The sequence below is a fragment of the Halichoerus grypus genome, chromosome 12 (assembly GCF_964656455.1).
Source record: "Halichoerus grypus chromosome 12, mHalGry1.hap1.1, whole genome shotgun sequence".
NCBI classification, from domain to species: Eukaryota; Metazoa; Chordata; class Mammalia; order Carnivora; family Phocidae; genus Halichoerus; species Halichoerus grypus.
This window is the reverse complement of record NC_135723.1, coordinates 19,985,727-20,001,018: the sequence shown is the minus strand read 5'-3', so window position 1 is coordinate 20,001,018 and position 15,292 is coordinate 19,985,727. Positions and strand designations below refer to the sequence as shown.

The 15,292-nt window shown below is 42.2% G+C and overlaps 1 protein-coding gene across 3 annotated transcripts in view; it reads left to right on the top strand.

Annotated features, from left to right (window-relative positions):
• Nucleotides 1–894: 894 nt before the first annotated feature.
• RINT1 (RAD50 interactor 1) overlaps nucleotides 895–15,292 on the top strand; it is a 32,955-nt gene continuing 18,557 nt past the window's right edge. For all 3 annotated transcript variants that reach the window (XM_036067430.2, XM_078060034.1, XM_036067429.2), the window contains exons 1-6: nucleotides 895–1,086; nucleotides 1,533–1,578; nucleotides 6,829–7,013; nucleotides 11,131–11,372; nucleotides 14,735–14,908; nucleotides 15,008–15,157. In XM_036067430.2, the coding sequence (XP_035923323.1) occupies nucleotides 1,045–1,086; nucleotides 1,533–1,578; nucleotides 6,829–7,013; nucleotides 11,131–11,372; nucleotides 14,735–14,908; nucleotides 15,008–15,157 (839 nt within the window). In that variant the 5' untranslated portion in view covers nucleotides 895–1,044. The remainder of the gene's footprint in view (nucleotides 1,087–1,532; nucleotides 1,579–6,828; nucleotides 7,014–11,130; nucleotides 11,373–14,734; nucleotides 14,909–15,007; nucleotides 15,158–15,292) is intronic.

Here is a 15,292-nt window from a genome sequence, read left to right as displayed (position 1 = left end):
CTTTCCGCATCCCTTCTCCCAACCCCACCACACTTTTCATCTCTTTATCTGCTCAATCTAGTTATACTGTCCTTTTTAAATAGGTTTGTGTTTACTTCATTATGACTAAGTAAACATTACTTACATCTTTGGTGAAGTAGTATACTATGATTATTTCTCTTTTCTTGTTCAGCCTTTTGTTTTTCCTGCAGTTAATAATTATCTTATTTTGATTTAGTACTCATCACTAAGCCAAGTCCAAACTTTTTAATGATTTTTTTCAATCTCTGCCTCCCAAGATTTAGATAGGTGAGGAGTTCTATCAGTTTCATCTGTCTTAAGGAGTCTCTCCTGGAGCCTTCTGGACCTGCACCAATCCATGTCTGGTGATGACTGTTGTTTGAGACTCTCAATTCATTTTTCTCCTGCATTGTATTTTCTGTTTCCTATATCCTATGTCTTCTTTTTCCTTTGTTTAGTCCCTCATTTTAGTAGAGCACAACCTCCAGAAGCATCCTGAGAAAGGATAAGTAAATGAAAGGGAAAAGACAAAGAAGTGAAAAATAAGAAAGAAAAAATAAGAAATTAGAGAACCACTCCAGGGAATCCAAAATCTGAAAAATAAGAGTTCCGAAAGAAAACAACAACAGGGGTTAGGGAAGAAATGGTCGTCAACAAAAAGTTCAAGAAAACGTCTCCAAACTAAAAGCCATGAGTTTCCACGTAAAAAGGGCCCACTGAGTGCCCAGAGAGGTGGAGGTTTTTCCGAGGTTGAGAAGGACCGCCCCCCCCCTCCTTTCTCCGGAGAGTCTTTGGCCAAGGCCCACTTCCTGAGCGGCCGGGCCGGCCTCCTGCCAGCAGGGGGAGCCACGGCGCACGGCTGGCGACTGCGTGGGCAGGGCCTCTCTGGGAAGAGAGGAAGAAACCAGAGAGACGGAAGGGAAGTAGCGGTGGCGCCCAGCCTCACAGTCTCCCAGGCTGAGCGGGTGTGTGGCCGCTGGCCGCCGCCGAACTCTACAAGCCACGCTGGCTGCGCAGGGAGCCGAGGACTCGCGCGGAGGCGGGATGCCTCCGGCCGGCGAGATCGGCGAGGCGCCGGCAGCTCCGGTGAGGCGGCCCTGGTGACCCGGGGAAGGGACACTGGTGACCCAGTGAGGTGGCACAGATCTCCCAAGGGAGAGTGTGTCTGTAAGGTGGCCCTGGCGGCCTGGGGACGTGGTTTCCGTGGCCCGGGGGAGACAGCCCTTGCAATCTGGTGAGGGGGCACGGACCTCCCAGGGGAGGTGGTCCCAAGGCGGTAATTCTGGCGAGCCTGGTGAGATGACACAGATAGAGCTGTCTAGGGACGTGGCCCTGGAAGCTGGGCGCGGTAACTCCAGCCGTCCTGGGGAGGTGGCAGTAGTGGTCCCAAGGGCCACCTGCATCAGATGGCCCTGACCCCTCAGGGAGGCCCCAGGGACCTCATGGGGCCCCAGTGGATGCCCTCTGCGAATCTTGTATGAGTTCCCCCTATCTCCTTAGTCTTACTGTGTCCGTTAAACCTGTTCTTCTAGTGCTGCTCTGAAAGTGCTGACGAAAGGAAGGACGTCGAGGAGAAAAGTAAGCAGACTCGAAACGCCTTAGCATTCTCTACCCAGCCATCTCTCCAAAAGTCCGCCCTCCACCGTCTGCAGCGAAGCGCCTTGGCCTGTTATCTTTTAGATGAATCTCTCTCTCTCTTTTTTGTACAATATGCTTGCATAGTATTAAGTACTGACTATCATTATATACGTATCTTTCTTTCTAAAATTGTAAAATATGGGATGATTTGGAGATAAGCACTTCCTGATCCCTACTTAGTGCAGGGACTGATGTGGATTTACTGGAGTGCTGCCCTTCATACTGGATTCAGAATAATTGGGGCCTGTCTGTTATTTTAATGAAGCATCAACTTATCATGCATCAGGAATTTGGAGGGGCTAATGATCTAGGAGAGATGATAGAGTCAAAATGGTAATTGCTTAGTTGTACTTTACCTTCGGTGAATTTACCATTAAAAGTTGAAATGAGAAGAAGAGTACAAGCGATAACTTATTTCCTGGATCTTGGTCTGGACAAGGAAGAGGGAAAAGGTCAATACCTCCATTTCCTACCTAGGACAGGAGCAGGAATGTCAGGAATGTGGACATTTGTCATTTTACTTTAATGAGCTAAGCATGGCAGGCTTTTGGAAATCAAGGAGTCTTCAGGGACGTTTAAAGTGAAATTTATTAGGGCAGGAAGGGGAAAGGCATGTAACAGCTATCTCATCAGAGGGTTTTTGGTTCTTCTGACCATGGCAAGTAGTCTAGGAATGAATAGTGGTAGGAGGAAGGGTGTCCACATCACTGCAGTGGCTTTAGGAGTTAGGCTTGCCCTTAACATTGCCTGCTGATACAGTCTGCCTCAGAAGGAAAGTTCTAAGTAGTCCATAGCACTTGACAGGCATAGCTCCCACAACTTAGCTCCTTTGTTAAAGGATTGCAGAGTACTGCATATCCTTCCGTTAAACCCTTCCCTTTTCCACCTTTGCCCATTCAGATGCCTGGAAGTTGGTGCCTACTGAGCTGCCATTTAGTAGAATGAGAGACACAGATTATAGACTTTGTCCTTGTCCCTCCTTTGGTGGCTTGGTCAACTTCTTTGCAATTAGGAGTGCTCATAACAAAAAACAGAAGAAAGTCGTAAAAACCTCGCAAATCATTGGTGTGTCATCTTACTGAATATCATTTGGGGTACCTGGGTGGCTCAGGTGGTTAAGCCTCTGCCTTCAGCTCCCTGCTGAGAGGGGAGTCTGCTTCTCCCTCTCCCTCTGCCACTCCCCCCTCCCATGCTCTCTCGCTGTCTCTCAAATAACTGAATAAATGAATCTTTAAAAATATATATTATTTGACTAAGAATGTACTGTGCTGTATTTAAATGGTGATGTCAAAAGAATATAATTTAAGGTGGCGCCTGGATGGCTCAGTCAGTTAAGCATCTGCCTTCGGCTCGGGACATGATCCAGGGATCCTGGGGATCGAGCCCCTCTTTGGGCTCTCTGCTCAGCAGGGGTCTGCTTCTCCCTCTGCCCCTCCCCCTGCTCATGCTTGAGCTCGTCCACTCTTTCTCTTTCTCTCTGAAAGAAATAAATAAAATCTTTTAAAAAAAGAAAATCTAATTAAAAAAAGAATATGATTTAAAAGTAGGTGAAAAAATTTAATCGGAAAAAAAAAATAAAAGTAGGTGAAGATAGAATTTGCTCCCAAAGCTACAGCAACCTTAGCATTCACCAGCAGTCCCTCCGCACATAGCCCTGCCTGTAGGTGTCTGCAGGTGCACCACGCAGTGCACTTTTTTTTTTAATGCACTTGTTTTATTTAAGATAAAGAGGACACTGTGACCCCTGTACATAATGGTAGATGGGTTTCTGTGTTAATGAAATTTGACGCAGACCAGCCAATTCCGCTCATATTTGAAGGAGAAAAAAAAAAAGAAAATTGGGTTGAAAGTCAGGAAACATGGACTTTAATCCCGTTTATAACCTTTAAGTATAAGCTGGGCAAATGTTTAATTTATAGTTGGGAAGTTGAGGCATAGATTTATGCTAGTTTTGCTTCTACTTACTGGTGGGCTACTGGTTCTCAGCATACAAACAAGCTTTTAATTCTTATAAGTTGAATAGAACAAAGGAAAATTTGGTTTCGGGGAGCTGGGGAACATTCCCAGTCCTAAACACATTGGTATATATTCTGTTAATCTTTTTTTTTTTAAAGATTTTATTTATTTATTTGAGAGAGAGAGTGAGAGAGGGAGACAGAGCATGAAACGGGGGAGGGTCAGAGGGAGAAGCAGACTCCCCGCTGAGCAGGGAGCCTGATGCGGGGCTCGATCCCAGGACTCCAGGATCATGACCTGAGCTGAAGGCAGACACTTAACCGACTGAGCCACCCAGGCGCCCCTATTCTGTAAATCTTTACATAAATAATTGAATATCTGACAGTTATATTTTGCATTTAGGCATTACCTTTTTTTTAGATATTCATATTTTCATTTTATCAGAAGTAACAGTTGTTTTGTAATGAGGCTGATTATAACCTCTTGCCTTTCTCTAATTGCTGCTTTCTTAAAACTTCATTTTTGGTAAAGAGCCAAGTTCTGCAAGGGCAGCTCCAGGAAGAACAGAGGCGAAGTTCAACCAGTATTGCTCCTCAGGAGACTCTGTATTGTTCCCCCAGCTTTATCTCTCATGCACACACACTTTTCTTTTTTTTTTAGACATTGCTGTAGTCTCTGTAATTAAACATATGCTAGTACAATCAAGCTTTTTTTTTTTTAAAGATATTATTTACTTATTTGACAGACAGAGACAGCGAGAGAGGGAACACAAGCAGGGGGAGTGGGAGAGGGAGAAGCAGGCTTCCCACTGAGCAGGGAGCCTGATGTGGGGCTCGATACCAGGACGCTGGGATCATGACCTGAGCGGAAGGCAGTCACTTAATGACTGAGCCACCCAGGTGCCCCTATAGTCAAGCTTTTAATTTGTTTATAACTCACTGTGAATGGTTTGTTTAGAGAGGACCAAATCCTTGTTAAACCTGAAGTAGAGAAATACACTGTATGTTCAGGTTTATTCTAAGGTTTGGTTTCTAGGAAGTCTGCTTTTTCTCTGGGGCCTTATTTTATAGCACTTATTTCATCTGGAGATCTTACATTTTTACATTATCTTTTTTTTTTTAAAGATTTTATTTATTTATTTATTTGAGGGAGAGAGAGCACAAGCTGGGGGGGGTGCAGAGGGGGTGGGAGAGAGACAAGCAGACTCCCCACTGAGCATGGAGCCCAATGTGGGGCTTGTTCTCACAACCCCAAGATCATGACCAGAGCTGAATCCAAGAGTCAGACACTTAACCGCCTGTGCCACCCAGGCTCCCCCCAACCTTTTTTAAAATCTGTAAGTACTACTCAAACCTAGGGAGATTAAGCCCTGTCTGTGGGATAATTCAAATACCAAGTTTCCTAACCTTCTCCGGGAAGAAGGATATCACAAGTAAGCAAAAGGGGATAGCCTGCAAATGAAACAGACACTTCAGAGGAAACAGTATATCTAACACGCAGGGCTGGAGTAGAAAGGGCTGTGGCAGCATCCGCATATCACGGCACTCCTACCTTCTTTGCCAACACGCCTCCGTGGCTTCAGGTTTCCCTGCGATGTAGGCACGTTCAGCCTGGCACAGATGGTCAGGGAAGGTAGAAATGGAGGAACTCTGCAAAAGAGGAGCAGTGCTGTTGGTCCACAAATTGAGGACAGTGGAAGAGAATTTAATTTCCTGTGAAGTGGATTAAATGTTTACTAGAAATTTGTTTCTTTGAATAAAAACTGAAAATCTATTATTTATGTATTTGAATCTTGCCTCATTCCATAAAGAATTAGAGGCAGCTTAAATTGCTTAATTCTTAAAGCATCATGGATAGTGGAAGAAGGTATGGATGCTTGCAGAGTGAAAAACTGACTTGGAAATGATAGGAAATGATCGGCGTTCAAATGTAGAATAAGGAATGGGCTCTTTGGGAAATCCCACCCACTGAATGGGGTGAGAGCAAAGCTACACAGTGTTCCTGTTTTCACTGGGCATGGTTTGCTCCATCACAGGCCCTGCTGCCTCTGCTACCACTCTTCCCTAGAAATGGCTCAGGGTTCCAAGTCACCTGCTTTTGTCCATTCAGGAAGTACAGTGTGGGTCGGTCCAAGTCTAGTTTATTGGCCATGGAAGGAGTCTCACTTCAGACGGTACAACTTAGTGGTTGCACCAGTCATTTTGAGTTTTTCTTAGTAATTTGTATTTTCTTTCACACTTCCTTTTATTCTTTTTCTGACATGGGCGTCTTTGTACAATAGCATTTGAAGCTTTTAAAACGTTTTTACTCTTTTTTTAAGAAGATTTATTTATTGTTTATTAGAGAGAGAGAGAGCACGCACATGCACGAGCAGGGGGAGGGGCAGAGGGAGAGGGAGAGAGAGAATCTCAAGCAGTCTCCTCACTGAGCATGGAGCCCGATGTGGGGTCGATCTCACAACCCTGAGATCATGACCTGAGCCAAAACCAAGAGTCGGACACTCAACCGACTGAGCCATCCAGATGCCCCTAAAACTTTTTTACTCTTACATAATAAGGAGTTTTTATTCATTGGTCAGCCTTTCAATTTTTTTCATATACTTGAAATCTTTCAATATTTTTCCTTTTTTTTAACATTTTAAAACCAGAGTCCTCCTTTGGTGTTATTCTAGACCACATTATCTGTTTTCTTACAGATTTTAAAAATATATTACTACTTTAATAAAAACCGCATCAATAAAATAAGATTTGACCTTTTTTCCCCCTCTACTAATAAAGTAGATTTGTAAGATAAAAGTCTTCTGGAAAAGTTTAATATCTGCTTGTAACTGCATTGTCATGCCAACATCTGTTGAAACCCATGGTTACTAGGACAGACTTCAGGAATTTTCCTTCACTCTGAATTTCCTCAGCTCCTAAGTGTTTTGTAGTACTTGACTGATAGATTGCTTTATAGCTATTCATTTGGGTATTTGTGTGTGTGTGTACAAAAAAAATCCAAAAAATCCACATATATGCATATAGATCTATACATGCTCTATATATTCATTTTGATATTTTTGTGTGTGTGTATATAGTATATATATACATGAACATATATATGCATACCATATATAGTGTTTTCTTTAAATTACTAAATTTTGAAGGTAGATATATTGCTTTGTATTATCTTTTGTATTTCCTTTAGCCCCGTGGTACTTAGTAATGTTGAATAATTGTTATTCTTTTGTTTTAGGTGACATAAATATTACAGCTCTTGTTGGAAATGAACAAGTCAATGAAGATGCAGATAATGGTGATCTCCCTTCTTACGTGTCTGCACTTATAGAAAAGGAAGTTGGAAATGACCTTAAATCTTTAAAGAAACTTGATAAACTCATAGAACAGATGACAGAAAATAAAATGCAATTAGAAGAACAGGCAAGTATTAAAACTCATTGAAATAATATCAGAAGTATACACATACTATAATATAAACATAACCATTATTGTATAGGGAATTTTGAAGATATAGCTTGTGACAAATAGTCTAATCATTTAAAACTGTTTAATAGGTTTTAAGACTTACAGTGTGCTAGATATTTTATGAATTATGTAAAAGAAAAAGATCCTGAGGCTGCCTGGCTGGTTCAGTTGGTGGAGTGTGTGACTCTTGATCTCGGGATTGTGAGTTCGAGCCCCATGTTGGGTGGAGAGATGACCTAAAAAAAAAAAAAGAGTTCCTGCTGATATTATTTGGGTCTTAAAAATATGACAGCTAACATTTTAAGTAGCTTTTCATACAGTGACTTTTTTTTTTTTTTTTAAAGATTTTATTTATTTATTTGAGAGAGAGAGAGAGAGAGAGAGAGAGCACATGAGAGGGGGAGGGCCAGAGGAAGAAGCAGACTCCCCGCTGAGCAGGGAGCCTGATGCGGGACTCGATCCTGGGACTCCAGGATCATGACCTGAGCCGAAGGCAGTCGCTTAACCAACTGAGCCACCCAGGCGCCCTCATACAGTGACTTTTAAAGTGCTTCTATAACTAAGTCATTTCATGGTATACAAAAATGTTGTAACACCATCATTTCAAACTTTGTATATACCCACTCATAAGGAGAAAACATGAAAATGAATATAACATAATAGTGGTTATTTCTGAGTGGTGGGTTAACAGGTGATTTATTTTCTTCACATCTTTCTGTATTTTCAAGTGTTTTCTTTTTACAGTGAACATATTACTTAACATAGTTTTTAAAACACCCAGTGAATGAGGGGCGCCTGGGTGGCTCAGTTGGTTAAGCGACTGCCTTCGGCTCAGGTCATGATCCTGGAGTCCCAGGATTGAGTCCCGCATCGGGCTCCCTGCTCGGCAGGGAGTCTGCTTCTCCCTCTGACCCTCCTCCCTCTCATGCTCTCTGTCTCTCACTCTCTCTCTCTCAAATAAATAAATAAAATCTTAAAAAAAAAAACACCCAGTGAATGTAATCTTAAAAAAGTAAGTGGCTCGCTGTACCTGCAATAGAGTGTCTGTCAAGGACGCCAGGTTTCCATCCTGTAACTACCACGTGGTGGTAGAGCCGCACACTGTATGTGGCTGATTGGTGTTAGCCCTGGGTCGTCAGTCGTCCTGTGTTCCCACTCCCAGCACCTCAGGCCTCCCGTGCTCCTGTCTTTCCCCCACGTCTACCACAAGTCTCTTTAAGTATGGCCCTGCCCCGTCCTCCTCCTCCACTCTGCAGGCAAGCTGTCTGTGCTGGGCGCTCTGGGAGGAAGTCACACAGCGGGGAGCATGGATGCCAGCCCAGACGAGTGGTCTTCAGCCCCACCTGGCAGTCCATCCTGGCTCCTCCCCTGGGCAGGTCGGCTCCTCTGCCACTCCCCTTGCTGTTCTTCCGAATTCTGCCCCAAGATAACTACCCCATCTGGCCGTTCTGTCTTTTCCTTTTCCCAAAAAGAACAAATTAAGAGCACTTAGCATGAATCCATTGAACAGTCTACCCCACATCCCACAAACCTATTTGCCATTTCTACTTCTTTTTTTTTTTTTTTTTTTTTGCCATTTCTACTTCTTAATTCAGCAAAGGATCAATGCGAGACAGTCCTCATGCCTCAGATCCTACCTGCCACCTGAGTGAGCTTGCTTCACACTTCTATAGTTTGCTCCTCTGCCCCTCAGCCAGTCCTGTCCCCTCAGCATAGGGACATACACACATGTTTTCCTTAAACCCAAACAAAAAACCCTCCCCTCATCTTTTACTAGATGTTAATTCCTTCCTTTTACTGTTAGGCTTCCTCAGAAAGTCATCTTTCTTTACGTCTATCTCCACTTCCCAGTCAGGCTCGTTTCCCTGATGACCATGGAAGCTTCTGCTGAAGTCCCTAACTGAAGCTTAAATTCAGCATGTCTCTCTCTTCAAATGCTTCCCTTCCTTGGAAAATGGTACCATCATCTGCCTGTCACTCGGGCCTGAAACCTAGGAGCCCTCCTAGATTGCCCTTCATCCTGCCTCCACTACCCCATCACCAAGACATCAGAGTTTTGCCCCCCTTCACATCTCTGGTGTCTGGGTCTGTCCCCTCATTCCCACCCCTGCTGCCACCACCCCAGTTTAGGGCTGCAGCCTCTCCTGCACTTGATGGCAGTTTGCCTGTCTTCTGCTTCCTTCCCTCCCCACAGTAACTATCATTTGTATTCTTTACAGAAAGTGTATTATGTGTAAATAAGCAAATATATATAAAACATAGTTAAAATCTTTTATGTATGTATAAGCATATGTATACTTTAAATATGCATAGCTTAACTTTTTATAATTAATATACTACTTTTTTCATATCAGTGTATATAGATCTCTCTTTTTTAATGGTTTTATGGTATTCAACTATGGCTGTATATAATTTATTTTTATTTATTTATTTATTTTATTTTTTATTTTTAAAGATTTTATTTATTTGACAGAGAGAAAGACAACCAGAGAGGGAACACAAGCAGGGGGAGTGGGAGAGGGAGAAGCAGGCTTCCCGCGGAGCAGGGAGCCCGATGCAGGGCTTGATCCCAGGACCCTGGGATCACGACCCGAGCCGAAGGCAGACGCTTAATGACTGAGCCACCCAGGCGCCCCTTATATAATTTATTTGACCAGGCCCTTGTTGGTCGACATTTTTGCTGTTTCCAGTTTTTATTATTGCAAGTAATAGGAGAATAAACATAATATTTTGTCACTTTATGTTCTAAATCATAAATCTAATGGAATGATTCCCTTGTTAAAATCTCTTGGGGCGCCTGGGTGGCTCAGTTGGTTAAGCATTCGACTCTTGATCTCAGCTCACGTCTTGATCTCAGGGTCATGAGTTCAAGCCCCACGTTGGGCTCCATGCTGGCATGGAGCCTACTTGAAAAAAAAAGAAAAAAAGCAGCTCTTACTGGCTTCCCATTGCCTGTTGGGAAAAGCCCACATCCTTCTAAGGCACAAGATGCTCCTGTGATCTCGTCTCTCCCTACCATCTAGACTCATCTCTTCTTTCTCCGTTTTTTTTGAACTGTATTCTATGCCTTACCCGGCTCTTTGCTGTTCTCTGATCGTGACTGAGCTGTTCCTTTTGCCTGGAATGCCCTTTTCCTTCCAAAGTTCCCAAGAAAATTCCCGCCCATCCTGCGAAGGTCTGTGCAGGAGCGGTGCGGCACAATTGCCTTGCACCTCAAAACCTCGATATCCAAAGTGTGGGAGCTTGTTAGACACGCGGAATCTCAGTCCCTACTTGAGACCTGATGAGTTCACATTGGCATTATACCAGATCTCTAGGTGATTCCTATGTACATTCAGGTTTGGGAAGCACTACCTTAGTCACCATTACACCTAGCATCTCTCTTTTATTGCATTAACCCCATAATACAGGAGGTATTTGCTTCCATTTCTCTTCCACGCCAACTGAGCTTTAGGGCAGATGCTATGTCTTATCTGTCTATTCCTAGCACAGGGCCTTGTGCAAAGTGTTTGATTAAACTGAAATTCTCCTATAATAGTCTTTATATTGTATTGATACCTAACGTTTGTATATGTTTTTCCATATGCTATAAGAAGAATTAATAAATACCATATCTCAAGGCGTTACCTGGTTATCATCTTACCAGGTCAGTGGTTCTCAACCTGGACTTAAATCAGAATCACCTGGGTAACTTTTGTGACATACAGATACTCAGACTTTTAGAATCAGAGCTTCATTTGTTTTTGAAGGAAAGTATTTAGTAGATAAAGCATAAAAATATTCTCTGGCTGGACCCTCTGAAAGCGCTGAGCTTCATGAAGGCAGATCCAGAGGTGCTTACTGGGGCGATAGGCTGCTCCCCACCCATCTCCGCATATAGCATTTTGTGTTTAGGTTTGGTGGGTACAGGGTGCAGAAATCACACCTTTCTTTTGAAGCTTATAATTGACAATTTTCAATTCTGTTAGAACAAACATGTATTTTGAAGGTAATAGTTTTAAAAAAAGGGTTATGAAAATTGTATCTGATTGCTGCTGTTCTTTTTTTTTTTTTTTTTTTTTGGTATGGTCAGGTACTTACGATTTCATCAGAAATCCCTAAAAGAATTCAGAGTGCCTTAAAAAATGCAGAAGAATCAAAGCAATTCCTTAATCAGTTTCTGGAGCAAGAAACTCACCTCTTCAGTTCCATTAACAGCCATTTGCTGACGGCACAGCCCTGGATGGAAGATCTTGGGGCCATGATCAACCAAATTGAAGAGATTGAGCGCCATCTTGCTTACCTTAAATGGATTTCACAAATTGAAGAACTAAGGTAAAAAGGGCCTCTTTGTTCTCATAATTATTATTTTCCTTTGGGGCTCTGTCTTACCGAGTGTATGCATGCCATTAAATAATTGAGTTAATTAAAGATTATAATAATGTAATTTTACCAGTTGTTATGAAAATAGCATTATGATAATGATTCTTTTCCTTTATTGTGAATGAACATAAACTTTTCAGGGAGCTTAATTTGCATTTGAAAGAAACTAATCTAAGTAAAAATTTTAAGTCCTATAGTTGTGTTGTGAATACATGATAACTACTTTTATAAAACCAAATTAATAAAACAACTCTTCAGTGTGGTAATATTCTCTTTTACTTTTTAGACATGGTCACTTGATGAAATGGATTACTTTCTCTAAAATTTGAATCATTTTTTTTTAAGATGTTTATTTGAGAGAGAACACGAGAGAGAGAGAGAGCACACAAGCAGGGAGAGAGGGAGAAGCAGACTCCCCACTGAGCAGGGAGCCCGATGTGGGGCTCCATCTCAGGATACCCCCCTCCCCGCCCCCGCGCGCTGCCCCCCCCCCCCCCCCCCCCGCCATGGGATCATGACCTGAGCTGAAGACAGATGCTTAACTGACTGAGCCACCCTGGTGCCCCCAATGGAAATCATCTAACAAAAGCTACACAGTATTCTTTTTTTTTTTTTTTTAAAGATTTTATTTATTTATTCATGAGAGACAGAGAGAGAGACAGAGGCAGAGGGAGAAGCAGGCTCCCCGCGGAGCAGGGAGCCCGATGCGGGACTTGATCCCAGGACCCTGGGATCATGACCTGAGCCGAAGGCAGACGCTTAACCGACTGAGCCACCCAGGCGTCCCAAGCTACACAGTATTCTTAGATGTAACGGAGTTTTGCTACCTGTGGGTAGGAGGAAAAGAAGTACATACTTCTTTGTGAATTGAATGTGTATTACTGGTGTTGACTGTGTCTGGTATTGCCCTTCAGACAAGCTAAATTAACATTTCTGCCTAGATTGGCAGATTATTTGGTTTCAAGATATAGTCCCCCAGCCCCTCCAAACTGCATAGTTCCATCCTGCTTTGTTTTAACTACTCTTGCTCCAAAGCTGTCAGCAACCATTCATGTTGTCTGGAAGACTTGAGGAAGAAAGGTCATACAAGAGTCTTAATGTCCCATTGTAAATGTATCACAGTTAATATGCTTTGTTATGTCTTCCAAAGAGTAATGTGGTATCATTTTATCCTGCATGTTTCTCAGTATTTTAAAGAATTTTACCTATCAGGGGGTGCCTGGGTGGCTCAGTCGTTAAGCGTCTGCCTTCGGCTCAGGTCATGATCCCAGGGTCCTGGGATCGAGCCCCGCATCGGGCTCCCTGCTCTGCAGGAAGCCTGCTTCTCCCTCTCCCACTCCCCCAGCTTGTGTTCCCTCTCTCTCTCTCCCTCTCTCTGTCAAATAAATAAAATCTTAAAAAAAAAAAAAAAGAATTTTACCTATCAGTACAGTGTGAAAATCTTTGGTTTGCATCTGAGTTTTACATTTACAGAAAGAGTGATATGCCCAAGATTGTGGTGTTACCAGTGATTCCAGAAATCAGTTTAAGCTTTTTAGACCATCTCCTTCTTGTGTAGATAAATTATTTGCAGTAAACGAGTTTTAAACCTTGCTTCTTTTTATTTCACCGTCCTTTGCTCCTCTGAAAGATAATACCAATAAGGAGCAATAACCTTATTAAGTAGAATAAATTGTTTAAAAGCCTCACTCTTGTAGTAGCCAAGGTAATAGATTAATTAAAATAGGACTATGGTTATGGATAGCTTTTATCTGATGTTGGAATTGTTTAAAAGAGAAATTTGGCCTAGAAATCATGTTAGAAATAGGAATCAAATTCATAATCAAGTAGAGCACAGCTATTTCTCTTTAATAACATGCTCTTTCCTTTAGGTCTTCCATGATAAATCTCTATTTCTGGCTTCCTTTGGGCTTCTGAGATTTTCCTCATCTCCTAAATTCTCTCTAACATTAAACTGCTTTTCATTCTGTAGCACTCTCTTTTTTAAAAGAGCAGTGTTCTGGGGCAGCTGGGTGGCTCAGTCAGTTGAACATCTGATTCTTGATTTCTGCTCAGGTCATGATCTCAGGGTCCTGAGATCAAGCCCCTTGTCCAGCTCTGCACTCAGCGGGGAGTCTGCTTGAGATTCTCTCTCCCTCTGTGTCTGCCCCTCCCAATTGCTCTCTTCCACTCTCTCTCTCTCAGATAAATAAATCTTTAAAAATTTTTTTAAATTAAAGTTTTTTTGTCCTTACTCTTAGATGGTTTAAGCAATGGAATATGTTATTTTTTATTTTTTATTTTATTTTTTATTTTTTTTTAAAGTGCTTTTTTTTTTTATTTTTATTTTTTTTTAAAGATTTTATTTATTTGAGAGAGAGAGAATGAGAGAGAAAGAACACATGAGAAGGGATAGGGTCAGAGGGCGAAGCAGACTCCCTGCCAAGCAGGGAGCCTGATGCGGGACTCGATCCAGGGACTCCAGGATCATGACCTGAGCCGAAGGCAGTCGCCCAACCAACTGAGCCACCCAGGCGCCCCTGGAATATGTTATTTTTTAAAAAAATTTGAGAGAGAGTACAAGCCAAGGAGGGGCAGAGGGAGAGAATCTTAAGCAGGCTCCACACCCCTGCACAGAGCCTGACGGGGTCCATCTCATGACTTTGAGGTTATGACCTGAGCCTAAATCGAGAGTTGGATGCTTAACTGACTGAGCCACCCAGGTGCCCCTAGAATATGTATGGTTTTTTTTTAAAGATTTTATTTATTTATTTGACAGAGAGAGACAGACACAGCGAGAGCAGGAACACAAGCAGGGGGAGTGGGAGAGGGAGAAGCAGGCTTCCCACTGAGCAGGGAGCCCGATGTGGGGCTTGATCCCAGGACCCTGGGATCATGACCTGAGCCGAAGGCAGATACTTAATGACTGAGCCACCCAGGCGCCCTAGAATATGTATTTTTTATCAAAAGAAACATCTCATTTTAATTTTTTTTATTTTCATTTTTTATTGAAGTATAGTTGACACACAACATCTAATTTTTAAGTAAAGTGTTTGCTTTATAAAGTCAAATAAGCAAAATGGTAGGTAGCTCATGGGATCTATTTGGCTGGTTTCAAAGAATTTAATTAATTGGTTTTACATGGAAATCTTGATTTCTGGCTTTCCTAGAAAAATTATAAGCTTTGGCCACATTGGTAAAAAAGCCACTTCTAGCTGGCGCTTCCTTTTTCCTTGTATGTAACTTTATATACAATAGGAGGGAGAAGCAGTTTTTCTGCATTTGGAATTATTTGAACAAACTATCTTTGAAGTTTGCTTGGCCTCATTTTGCAGTGATAACATTCAGCAATATCTGATGACCAATAATGTCCCAGAGGCAGCCTCTACTCTGGTATACATGGCAGAACTTGACATCAAGCTTCAGGAATCATCTTGTACTCATCTTCTTGCTTTCATGAGAGCCACTGTTAAATTCTGGCATAAGATTCTCAAGGACAAACTTACAAGGTAAGGAATTCACCCATATTTCATGGTAATTGCTTTCAGATGGATATTTGATGACTGTTGTATTTTAACTGAAACACGTGTGTTACTTCTCTGTTACAGTGATTTTGAGGAAATTTTGGCCCAACTTCATTGGCCCTTCATCACACCCCCCCAGTCTCAAACTGTTGGCTTGAGTCGACCAGCCAGTGCCCCTGAGATATACACTAACCTGGAGACACTGTTTTGTCAGCTTCTGAAACTACAAACCTCGTATCCTTGTTGGAGTTAAAACTTACTAAAATTGCTTTTTTCCTAGAGTGGATTCATGGCTAGAGAGTAAAACTTTTTGAAAGTGGCCAAGAAGCCAAACAGGAGTACTGGGTTTGGACTTGATCTATATATACC